Raw genomic sequence first — 12,354 nt, 5'->3', positions numbered from 1 at the left:
ATGAACAGGAAAGCCCAAATTTCATACATCTTTTCTGCCTCTTCACCTATCATTTTCTATAATAGGCAAAAGGAATAAGCCTTGATTCATCATGTCTACCATTTAATCTTTAACCCTTGTTTCCTTAGGCTGCTGTACAGGCTCTTGGGAAGTTCTCGTGTCTCAGCTTTGAATGTAGAATGTGAAATAGATAAGGTTGGTGATTGGAAGTTGGCAGGAATGATGGGAAATGTTATGGAGTGATTAGAGAAGAGCCTCTGGCTCTTCCAGTACTCCCACGTTCAGCCCCTTTACCTGTTTGCCAAGGCTAAATAGCTCTGTGCTTTTGTTCTCCCAAAGTAAACACTTCAGGAAATGAAGCTTGTTGGGGTTTTGTGCATATGTTTGTTTTTCAAAATGGAAAAATCAATAGACTGAGCCTAGCACTTAGGAAGCCGTATATAGGTTGTGGTCCCTTGTCTTGTGGACAGACAGTTCTCTCAGGAGCCAGCCATCTGAGCTGTGGGCCTTTCAACACAGTCTCTTATAAAGCTCCAGGGGCTTCTAAGCCTTCCTACCCAAACAAACAGGTAAATGTCCAACTTGGGGCAAGGGAAACCAGGGCAACCAACTCCCACTGGCAGAGAGAAGCATTCTTATGCTTAAATGCAATGCCAGAGACTTGCCAAAGGGCTTTGGACTAGAATGCAAATATAGTAATGCTCTACAGGTTTGCAAAGCACTTTATATTTGTTAAGTCTTATTTGATCCTTACAATACCAGAAATCAAGAAATGGAGACACAGAGAATGGTTTAAGTAAATTGTCCAGAGTACTGTGGCTAAGTATATGAGGTAGGATTTGAACTCGGGTCTGCTGGTGTTTTATTCATTATTGACAAATCTCTTGGGTCCACGGATATAAGTTTAGTTAGTCCTTACTTCTGGACCAGGGGATATTTTATTGGATTTGCAGGTGGTAAGAAAGCTGCAAATGGAAATCAGCCCATTTCCTCTTCTCAGCCATTGTTACTGAGGGGACAAAGGAGGAGGGCTTTAGAGAAATGGAATCCTAGGGGCTCTTTGTGGATAAATAGCCTCTGCAGAAGATAGCCATCTGGGTTGTGGGGTTAATGGGAAGCAAAGTGAACCACTGATAAACAGTGTTGTATGAAATTGCCACAGAACCTCCAGAGAGATATAACAAAGAGGTTAGAGGAATATCCCTAGCTCCAGAAAAAGTGGAAATCTACCATAAGATACATTCATATGTCCCTATGCTATTACCCATTCACATTGTGATTTTTCAGTATTTTTACTGGTTGAAAGGCTCCTCTTTTTTTTCCCCCTTAAACCAGGTATTTATTTATATTTTCTGTTATGTTATATATTTGTATGTTTTTATTTTTTCCAGTTATATATAAAAAATTTTTTCACACTTGTTTTTAAAACTTTGAATTCTAGATTCTCTCCTTTCCTCCCCACTCCCACCCCCTTTAAAAAGGTACATGTGAAGTTATGTAAAACATTTTTATAAAAGTTTTTTGTGGGAAAAAAAAAAACAGATTTCCCTCCCCCCCAAAAAAAAATCTCAAGAAAAATAAAGTTTAAAAAAAAAAAAAGAATATGCTTGAATATGTATTCAGACATAATCAGTTCTTCTTCTGGGTCTGGATAGCATTTTTCATCCTAAATCCTTCAGAGTCATCCTGGATCATTGTATTGCTGAGAATAACAAAATCATTCACACATTTTTAGCACAATTTTGCTATTACTGTGTTGCATTTCATTTTGTTACAATTCATGGAGGATTTTCCAGGTTTCTCTGAGAGCATTCTACCTCTCACCCAAGCTATCGTCCAAGTTCACCCCCTGCCTTCAGAGCACTTCCACTTGATTCCTAAGAAGAAGGAGGAACTTCACTCAGTGATTCTTCATCTACCCTCTTCATTTCTCTCTGGCAGCCAAAAGACCTGTGTCACCATACAGCGGGTACAATGGTCAGCTGCTGACGAGTGTGTACCAGCCCACTGAGATGGCCCTGATGCACAAAGGCTTGGTGAGTGATGTTCCTTGGGATTGGTTCTAGGGCCTCATAAAGATTGTTGTTGAATACTCAAGCAAAACAAAGTTCCACCTTGCCTGAAATTTCAAATCCATTCTTTAACTTTCCTCTGCCTTTTGTCAAACTAATAAAGGGAGACCATATTGCCTATTCTGGGAAACTCTCTCCCACATAAAACCTGTGGACTTGGACTTTAAATAGGCAGGGTGGGATTTTTGAAGAGTGAGGGTGGGGCTGGGATGGATTAAATACTCTTTCTTAAACAGTAAATTCAATTTGGGAAATTAACATTCCTAACACATTCCTCCCCTTTCTTTTTCAGACTTCTAAAGGGAGACACTATTATTGCTTGTTGTGGGAAATCCTCTCCCACATAAAACTCGAGTGCTTGGACTTTATACAGACAGGGTGGGATCTTTGAGGAGTAGGGGTGGGAATGGGATGGATTGAGTACTCTTCCTTAAACAGTAAATTCAGTTTGGGAAATGAACATTCCTAACACATTCCTCTTATCCTGAAATTTCCTCTTTCCAGTAATGATGTATTAATACCCTTTGGCTTCATGAACTGTTGGGCCTGAATGAATCCCACTGCACTGGGGGGAGGGTGAGAATGTATATTATTCTTCTTGAGTAACCCATGATAGTCATCTCCACTAATGTGATCTTTAGTAGAGATGTTGACGTACTGGGAAAGATAGGGCATATGCTGTGGGCAAAGAAAATCCCTTACAAGTAAGTTGTATCCAGGTAGCCAACTCTAATACTAATTAAAAGAAGTTTCATTTCATTTAAATAGCATTTTAAAGTTTGTAAAATACGTTATGTAAATCAGCTCTTTTGAGCCTTCCAAAAACCCAGTGACACAGGTGGTATCATAACAACTTAATTTGATATATGCCTGAAGGATATAAACTGCTTCTTTCATAGAAATCTACTGAGAAGGTGTTGCTATCCCTATTTGATAGATTTAAAAATATGCCTCAAAGAAATGCCTTTATTCTCCTTAGTAATACAGCATTGTGTGAAAGCCAGGATTTGAATCCAGGTCTCTAATAGCAATATCCTGACCAGGTTAAGTGCCATGAAAGAGTCACAGCCAAATTATCTAATACCTTTTCTGCTCTTCTATAGTACCTAAGTTAAGTATCCAGGAAAAGGGCAAACATTAATGGGAACAACATTCAGGATTTCAGCGTTGTTGTTCTTTAGCAATAGTTGCCCCAAGAAGGTTCCAGAGGTACTCTTCCTCCTATAGTCTTCAGACTTACTGTTTATAGCCCAACAGATTGCTCCTATAGACCGGCTGAGGGGGGGTAGAGAGGGGCCGAGAGATGGGGCAAAAGACCGAAGTGGATTTGGTTCCCACAAACTGTGTGGAAGTTCAGCTCTTCCAAGAGTTGGCAGAATCTGTAAGGAAAGGTCAGTGACCTGCCTTGGCAGAAAACTCAGAACAGGAAGCAAAGGGAGGTCCCTCCGGTTAAGCTCACCTTCTTTTCAGTCCCTGTGTTGGGAGGAAGGATGAAAAGGGGACCTTAGAGAATGCCTTGTACCAAAACAGCTTTCCCTTCTTGTACTTTCACGTCTCCTTTCCTCTCATTCCCCAAGCCTCTCTTCCCCATACCCTAATCTAAAACAGTGGTTCTCAAAAATGGAGTCCAGAGATTTTTTTTTTTTTGGGGGGGGGGGGGAGTGGAGGCAGGTGTCTCTGAAACCATTTTAGAGGATGTACAAATTTAAAATTAGCCTTATTAGGAGCCACATAAACAAAATCTCTTTGGACAATTCCTCAATAATTTTTAATAGTATAAAGCCACTGAGAACAAAAATTTGAGAACCACCCTGAAGGACAGGAAGGAAGGGAGGGCAGTTAGGTGGTACAAGTGAATAAAACACTGATCCTGGAGTCAGGAAAAACTGAGTTTAAATTCAGCCACACTTACTAGCAGTGTGACCCTGGACAAGTCATTTCACTTTGTTTACCTCAGTTTATTCATCTATCAAATGAGCTAGAGAAGGAATTGGCAAACAATTCCAGTGTCTCTGCCAAGAAAATCTCAATGGGGTTATGAAGAGTCACACATGAGTAAAACAGATGAACAACAACCAAAAAAATTTAAAAAAAGAAAAGAAAAGAAGAGAATAAGCATTATGAAATGCCTGCTATGTGCCAGGTACTGTGCTAAAAGCTTTACAGATATCTCATTTGATTCTCACAGCCCTCTTGGGAAATGGGTACTGTTATTCTAATTTTACAGATGAGGAAACAGAGGTACACAGAGGATAAAGTGGTTTGACCAGGGTCACACAGCTAGTAAGTATGAAGCTGAATTTAAAGTCGAGTCTTTCACTCTAGCCACAGTACTACTTCTCCCCCATGGAAATAGGATATCACAAGCCTTTCCTTAAGTAATCACCTTCATCTACACTTCTCCTTGGTCCAAGGCCTGCATTGTTGGCAGGACACTTGAATTAGCTTCTGAGGACCCTGGTAAATATGCTTACAGGTACATTTACATAGTCCTCTAAAGACATTATAATAATACTGTCTCAGTTGGTTCTCACAGCTGGAAGGACCAAACAATAAATCATCTACATGCAGAGTACACAATTGCTTGTAAATATTGAAATCACTGAAAGCCCAGGACCAACCCAGAGGCAAGGGACAAGCATACACATAATGAGGAAGAGGGAGTCTCAAGATAATGTCTAATCATCTGGGATGGTTTATGGTAGCTGAGAATGTTCTGGTGACTCTCAGGAGGCTCTGAAGCTGGGGATGAGAGGTGGCAGGCAGACAAACAGTATCATCTCCGATGGCTTGCCTTTGAGCTTATCCTGGAATTACGGGCTTTCTTGGAAATCTATTTGTCCCTCTGAGTTTTCAGATAAATACTCTGAAAAGACTTGTATCATCCTCTCAACTGGTTCAGGAAAAGCCAGCCATCATATCACAGGCTCCAGTGATCCAGCCCAAGAATAGGGGTCCAGAAGTCAGTCCCTTTCTTTCAAATCAATCTAGAAATAAATTGCAATCTTGTCAGGTTGTGGGCTGGCCATTCTGGTATATCCCCGCAATAAGCGGAAAGGGTCCGACTAACACAGATACTTTTGCCCAGTGGGAACCCAAGTCCTATTTCGTTCACTTCTATGATCGTTCTTTATCCCTGATCATGAGGCCTTTTATTCTTTTCCCTCCAGTCTGAAGGGCCCTATGATGTCATCCTCCCACGCGCCACTGCCAATAGCAGTCAGGTGATGGGCAGTGCCAACTCAACCCTTCGAGCCGAAGACATGTACGCCACCCAGAGCCATCAGGCAGCGTCACAGAAGGATGGAAAGAACGCGCAGGTCTTTAGAAACCCCTATTTGTGGGATTGAGCCCCATAACCGAAGGGATGGGAAGGTTTTAGAAAGGGGAGTGGGCAGACATGACCTCTGACTTGGGGCTCTCAAGTGGGGATTGTGAAGGAAGCCCTCTCCCCACCACTGACTGAGCAGGCAAGCTCTGACTCAGCTCCCTCCCGACCCTTCTGCCAAGATTGATTTGTCTTCCCCTGCACCTCTCACCCACCTCATCAGTGTTTGGAGAATAGAAGAGCCAAGCGTGTGTGCCAGCCATATAGTATTCTTTAACTGTTTGGCCGCTGGATTTGGGCCTCCCATTTTTTGGATCTGCTTAGAGAGATCCCTGTAGGCTCAGGAGCTTTTATGAACACTTCTGTCCCACCCCTTGCTCCTCTGTGAGGAATAAGGGCATCTAATAAATATATCTCTGCTTTATTATTCCTTCTTCTGGCCATGTTGTTTCTGGAGACCCTCTTTCTCTTCATTTTCTTTCCTTTACACCATCCCTTTCCCTTTCTTATACACTTATATCACCAGTTCCCTCTCCACTGCCATACTTTCTCTTCTAAATTGTGCTTCTGATCACAGGATCTTAGGTTGAGAGCCAAAAGAAACCTTAGGTTTCTTTACTCATTTTACAGAAGTCAAATGGTTTGCTCAGCAGCTTGGCATCAGCTCCCTCCTGGCTCATTTAAATCTGTTTGAAGTTGTACAGTGTTTAAGGTTCACTCTTTGGAGATAGGATCCCCCCTTTTAGTCTACACTACCACGTAGCAGAAGTAGCTTACACATCTCAGAGAAAAATTAATCAGTTTTAACAATACTGTGTATTACAGCTTGAAGGGTTATTTCTGTTTCTCTTCCCCAAAGACACCCAAAAGGATTTGATTCTGAGCAAGTAACTTCTAGTTGGGTCTCAGTGTCCCTCTTTCTAAAATGAGGGGATTGGATCAGGTAATCGCTATGGTTGGTCTCTTTAGCTTTGACATTCTACAGTTGTTAAAAAAAAAAACATTGGGGTCATTGCACAGTTGATTGGATCAAAGCCCAGTTGCCCCCTGGGAGAGTTTCCTAGGAATAAAACTTACACATACAATAGTACACTGTGTATTATCGAACCCCTGATCTGGGCTTGTTGGAGGGAGCAGCTGCTATTTCCCTATCTACATTCATCTCTCTATATACACAGGACCCCTCACAGTAAACTCTAAATGCTGAAGGGATTTGAAGAAGATAATAGAACAGATAGTCCAAAGCAAAGTATCTGTTAAAAAGTGATTGAGTGTAACTTCTCTTTGGGAAAACCTTATGATAAAAATCCTGGGGTATCATTGGAACTGGAGATCAGACATTTAATTTATGGGGGATGAAGGCTCAAAACACGAAGGAAATCATTTCTTACAGCTCCTGGGGTTTGGGAGAAAATAAAGCCAGCTGGATTTTTTTAAAAATCCATTTCATTCCTGAAATAGTTCCTGAAAATTCCGGAGAAAGGTGGGACTTTTAGGGAGATAGCTGGCCTTTGATCTGATCACCTGTTCTGTGATCCCAATGTTTTAACACTGAGGATATAACATAGAATGTCAGAGCTTAAAAGAAATTAATAAAAGCAATTATTATGTGATTCAGTCTCTTCATTATAGAGAAGGAAATGCACCCACAGTGTGGAAGTGACTTTCTTCAAGTCATATACACATGAAAGGTAGGAATAGCTAGAGCTGCCTCAAGATTCTAGCTGGAGGTCTGGCTGGTATCCTATCCTGGATATTTGTTCCATCTGCTTGAGGCAAGCCATGTCACCCTATACTTAGGAATGTCCCTTCTCTGCTAGCTAAATGCTGTGTGGTTCTGGCATTCATTTCCAGGGAAATGTTTTGATTGAAAGTGTGGGAAAGATCAGGGAAGTAAATAAGGAAACTTTTCCAAAACATCTTGTATTTTCTCGTGATTGTGAGATTGCACAAATCTCATGGGGCCTTTCTTTTTTTAATTTTTCCCCCCTTAGGGATTAGGGGTAAGAGCCAGGGTGATTCAGATTGGCCCCCTTTGATTATTGTTCTTTCTTTCGGTTACTTTAGGATCACTCCCCCTACAATAAAACAAGATGGTAGACTCCCTCCTTCCCCTGGACTGCAAGCCACTCTGATGTCCTCATTCCTCCTTACACAGGCTGTGCAGAACCCAACACCTTTCCAGGCATTGTAATGCAAACTATGAGGGAGCCCGGATTCAGCAAATCTGAAGCAGTGGACTTAGGCAGATTGCCTACTTGCAATGGATGTCTAATCTGGGAAGAGCAGGACTCACCTTTCCTTGAACCCTTTTTTTGCCTGTCCCTGAGCTTTTCTGTCTATCAGGAAGCTGGGGGCCATAAGGATCAGTTCCTTCCCTCTCCCATCCAAAAAACACCTTCTGGAGCCATCCCCAGCTCTTCAGGATGAAGGAAGGGTTCCTGTGGTTGTGTTTTCCTTTAGGTTACCTTATCTACTGTGAGCTGACATCTCAGGTGCCTCATTCTTCTTTAGCCAACATCATGGGACCTTATTAATGTAATCATGTCCCTGGCTGCCCACTCCAACCCTCTCTCCTTCAACAAGCCGTGTAATTCCTTTCTTTCATTTGTTTTCTCTGGAGAGTAGGAGTGGGGAGGGCAATGTTAGGCTTCTGGAACTGACTTGAACTGGGAGTGATCCTCCAGGCAAATAGTTCCAACCCTGCTCCCCCTGGGTTTAGTGTACTCAATGAGGGGGAATGGTCATCATTTGAAGGGAAGGAAGCAAATGACCAGGGATGATGGGCAGGAAGCAAGGGCTTACAGCTAACATTCTTCTGGAAAAGTAACAGCTTCTACTGTCAGATTCACGTTCATGCTCCCTGGGCCATGGTTCCTGGATTTGAGCCACTTCAGCGCTTCGTTCACTCCCCCATCTTCCTTTGCCACTAGTCTTCTGGATCAGATTCACACCCCTGGGCCATGAGGCTTTTGTACTGTCTGGCCCTCTGCTCTCTGCTCCATCAGAGAAGATGTTGACGACATAGACTGTCTTACTTGGAAGCAGCCCCCTCTTGTTCTTCGTGAGAAACTTGGCCAAGAGGGGTAGGAAATTTGCAGGGCTTGACTACTTGGGAGATGCAGAGCTGCTGTTTGGGGGCTCAATTTTTTTCCTGTGAAGTCTATTCCCATATGCACCTCTTCACTTTCTTCTGGAACCCTGGTCAGTATAAGTGGCCAGCTCCAACTGGAACACATGGGACAGGAAGCAGTAGGAAGGCTTGAATGATTGGACATCTCTGGGCTAAGACTGAAAGGGTCTGTAAACACACATAATATGGGAGAATGAACTAAATATATTATCTGGACAAAGGAAGGATAGGAATCAGAACTCAGGCTTAGGGCGTGGACTTTTTGTACTTGTAAAGTCTGGGAATACACTTTGTTACTTCTTACTTGTCAGATATCAAAGGTCCATACCTGTTTCAATTTTTCTCTGGGTTGAGTCTCCACTGGGGGAATAGGAAGGAGCCAGTTATTTTGAAATAAAAGGAGTAACTTCTCAAATAGGATCCACCCAGAAAAATGAGTGGGATGGGGAGCTTAATGTCATCTGGTCACCTAGGAAATGGTATCGTCAATCCAAAGATACAGAAGGAGTGATCCTTGCTCCCTGACAGCTGGTTCCTGCTCCTGGTAAAGGTTTTCCTGTGAAACCTAAAGGAATTTGTACCCTTAGCTTCCCTACCCCCACTAGGCCTCAGGTCCGTCCCACATTGAGATTCAGCTATCCTACCAAGTACAGTGAGTATCTCCACATATTCTCTTGCCTCCAGCACTCAAGTGCTTTTCTTTGCAAACAGTATTTTTCTGGGACTACACTTAATGAGCTCTAATATACGGAGAAGGGGATCGGGGGGGGGGGGAAGGGTGGATGGATCAAGAACACAAGAAGAAGCCTGTGTATTGAATCTTTACTGGATTGTACCTACTCTCCCTTCACCCCTTTATTTTACCTGTACCCTGGGTTTTATATATAGGTAGACCCAAGTATTAATTATTCTCTATGGGAAGGGGTAGATGTGGGTTTGAAAGCCCCATCCATCCCTAAATTTTCCTTGATCTTAGTTAGTGGCCCAAAGATCCCCTTGAGTGAATAAAGTTTTACTATGTTTTGTATAATTCATGTTTGTATCTGACATTTTGGCAGAGTAGATGGGTTCACTAGCCACAAGGCTGGGTTGGGGATATAGGTCTCCTTGAGGGTCTCAGAATGATTGCCTGGGATATGTGAACAGTTGGGATGTGGTTGACAGTATATGTAACCCAAATCACAAATACTTTAGACAAGACAGTTTGAACAAATGAGAAAATGAAGTTACTCTTTGAGAGTAGTACTTTCTTGAGAAGAAAGAGAAATGAAAGACACTCTTGATGGCAGAGCTTGGCTGCACAGAGAAAACTACCATGTAAAAATGCTTGGGGTCATAGCTTTAGAATTGGACATTAAAGGCCTTACTCCCTCTTTGTAGCTCCAGAGAGACCAAGTAATTTGCCCAGGTGGCAGAGTTAAGGTTTGAACCTATGATTACAAAATTAATACCATGCTGGCCCCCAATGAACTTATGATTTGTTTAATTGTCATTATTTACTCTGTGGGAAAGTATGTCACAAATGGACAGGTCTAGTAATTACAGTGAATTGAAATCTGTTTTGAAACCAGCACTTAGCACAGTGGTTACCACATATTTAATAAAGACTTGTTGACTTTCACTAATTGGTTCCATTATAATCACACAGAACAAGTTTATTACCTGTTCTATACAACCTCTCTAAATGTTTGAGACTATTATATAAATCCCTAGGTTAAACACCGTCAATCTTTAGCCACTCGTTAAATAAAATGGTTTCTAGACCTTTCATTATCTGCTTTGGTCTCCCTCTGAAGCATTCTAGCTTACTAATGTTCCTCTTCAAAAAATTATGCCCAGAATGACCCAAAGTACTTAGTAGTCTCACCAGTACAGAAATCATGCTAGATGAGGACTGGTTGAAGAAACATGATGTAATCTGTCTTCAAATATTTGAAGGGTATGTGTGATGGGAGAGGGACTGGCCATGTTCTTAGTCTCAGAGAATTGAATTAAAGAACAATAAATAAAATGTTTTAAGAGTTCAGTTAAGACTTTTGACAACAAGAAAAGAATGCCCTCAGTCAACAAGTATTTATTGAACACTTACTATGTTCCAAACACTGTGCTAATCTCTCTACCAATTAGGCCCAGAAGTAAAATGGGCTCGCTATCTTAGGAATTAGTGAGTTGACCCTGACTAAAGTTTTTCCAATATAGTTTGGATGACCATTCACTGGGCCTGGTATAGTAGGAATTAAGTGCCAGATAGGGAGATTAATTTTTGTGAATTCAAATCTCACTTCAGACACTTAGTATGTGACCCTGGTCAAGTCACCCTGTTTACCTCAGTTTCCCTACTTATCATATGAGCTGGAGAAGGAAATGGCAAGCCATTCCAATATCTGCCAAGAAAACCCCAAATGGGGTCACAGAGTTAGACAGAACTGAACAGCAGTGTCCTGTTTACTAATAATGCAGTTCAGCTTTGTTCAGGTCTAGTTTTTGGTTCCTGGTTGATGATTTCTAGAGGTCATGGCCTCCATTGTTGGCTGAGCTCTTAACCAACAGTACCCCAGAGGCTATTGTTGCTTAGGGAATAAGATTGGGAATAGTTCTCTGGGAACAGAATGAAAACTGTGGAGCTCTATTTGACCCCAAGATATGAAGTCCAGGGTTTTAAGAAAAATTGAAGCATTTCCCCACCTATTATCTTCACAACAACTTTGAGACAAGACTGGAATGGGAAGATCATCCATATAGAGTCAACAGGGACCTCAGAAGTTATGTAGACCAGAGGTATCAGTCATGGTGCAGGGCCACAGAAAATTCCCTAGCACACTCTGAATCAGATTAAAATGTAACTGGGAAATATTTAACAAAATAATTAATACAATAAAACAAATAACATTTTCGTCTAAGTCAAGCAGCTGCAAGGATCCCTTTGTACCGACTGATAATCTCAGTGGAGCCAAGTGTAGAGTTGAGAAAATTTGAGTTGAAATACAGCCTCAGACATTAGCTATGTGACTCTGGGTGTGTCATTTATTTCTGCCTCAGTTTCCTCATCTGAAAAATGAGCTGGTTAGAAGGAAATGGAAAACTACTCCAGTATCTTTGCCAAGAAAATCCCTTGTTTGAAGACTTGTATACAGTCAGAACAATTTCGATTTGAATTTGACGTGACTTACCTTGACTGGGGGTGACTTATCTTGACTGGGGGTTCCTAACCTTTTCTGTCCTTGGATCTCAATAGTCTGATAAAGCCTTTGGACTACTCAGATGTTTAAATTTGTAAAATAAAATATGTAAGTTTACAAAGGAAGCCCACTATATTGAAGTAGAGTTGTATATGTGTGTTATATAAAAATAACATTTTAAAACCATACAGACCATCTTTAAATGAGATGAGGAACTTAAGGCTTAGAGGGTGACTTGTCTAAAGTCACACAGGTAAATTAGGATGTTGTAACAAAAAAAGACAGACCCAGAGGAGTAAAATAGCTTGTCCAAAGTTAACATACTGAATGAATCCTCTCAACTCCTAGGTTGGCAGCTAGATAGCACCACAGTGCATGGAGTCAGAAAGATATCAAAGCTGGCCTCAGACACTTAGCTGTACGATCCTGGGCAAGTCATTTAGCCCTGTTTGTCTCCATTTTCTCATCTGTAAAATGAGATGGAGAAAGAGCAAACCACTAGTATTGGCAAGAAAATTCCCCAAGTCAGACACAACTCAGACAACTACATGGTAGGTTTCCCCAATAAAGAGTCGACCATCTCTTTATTGTCTCTTTAACATTTCTCACCCCCATCACCTCTTAACTTCATCTAAAGATTTT

At 41.5% G+C, this 12,354-nt stretch overlaps 1 protein-coding gene across 3 annotated transcripts in view; it reads left to right on the top strand.

Annotated features, from left to right (window-relative positions):
- GPRC5C (G protein-coupled receptor class C group 5 member C) overlaps positions 1-9,563 on the top strand; it is a 40,188-nt gene extending 30,625 nt beyond the window's left edge. For 2 of the 3 annotated variants that reach the window (XM_051995172.1, XM_051995170.1), the window contains exons 3-5: positions 1,942-2,036; positions 5,243-5,392; positions 7,559-9,563. In XM_051995172.1, coding sequence (XP_051851132.1) covers positions 1,942-2,036; positions 5,243-5,392; positions 7,559-7,594 — 281 coding nt within the window. In that variant the 3' untranslated portion in view covers positions 7,595-9,563. Of the gene's footprint in view, positions 1-1,941; positions 2,037-5,242; positions 5,393-7,467 lie in introns of all 3 variants that reach the window. The other variant, XM_051995173.1, reaches the window with a different exon arrangement.
- Positions 9,564-12,354: the final 2,791 nt, after the last annotated feature.

This window comes from Antechinus flavipes, chromosome 4 (genome assembly GCF_016432865.1).
Source record: "Antechinus flavipes isolate AdamAnt ecotype Samford, QLD, Australia chromosome 4, AdamAnt_v2, whole genome shotgun sequence".
Lineage (NCBI taxonomy): Eukaryota > Metazoa > Chordata > Mammalia > Dasyuromorphia > Dasyuridae > Antechinus > Antechinus flavipes.
Note: the sequence above shows the minus strand (reverse complement) of the source record. Positions and strands in the feature narration are given on the sequence as shown.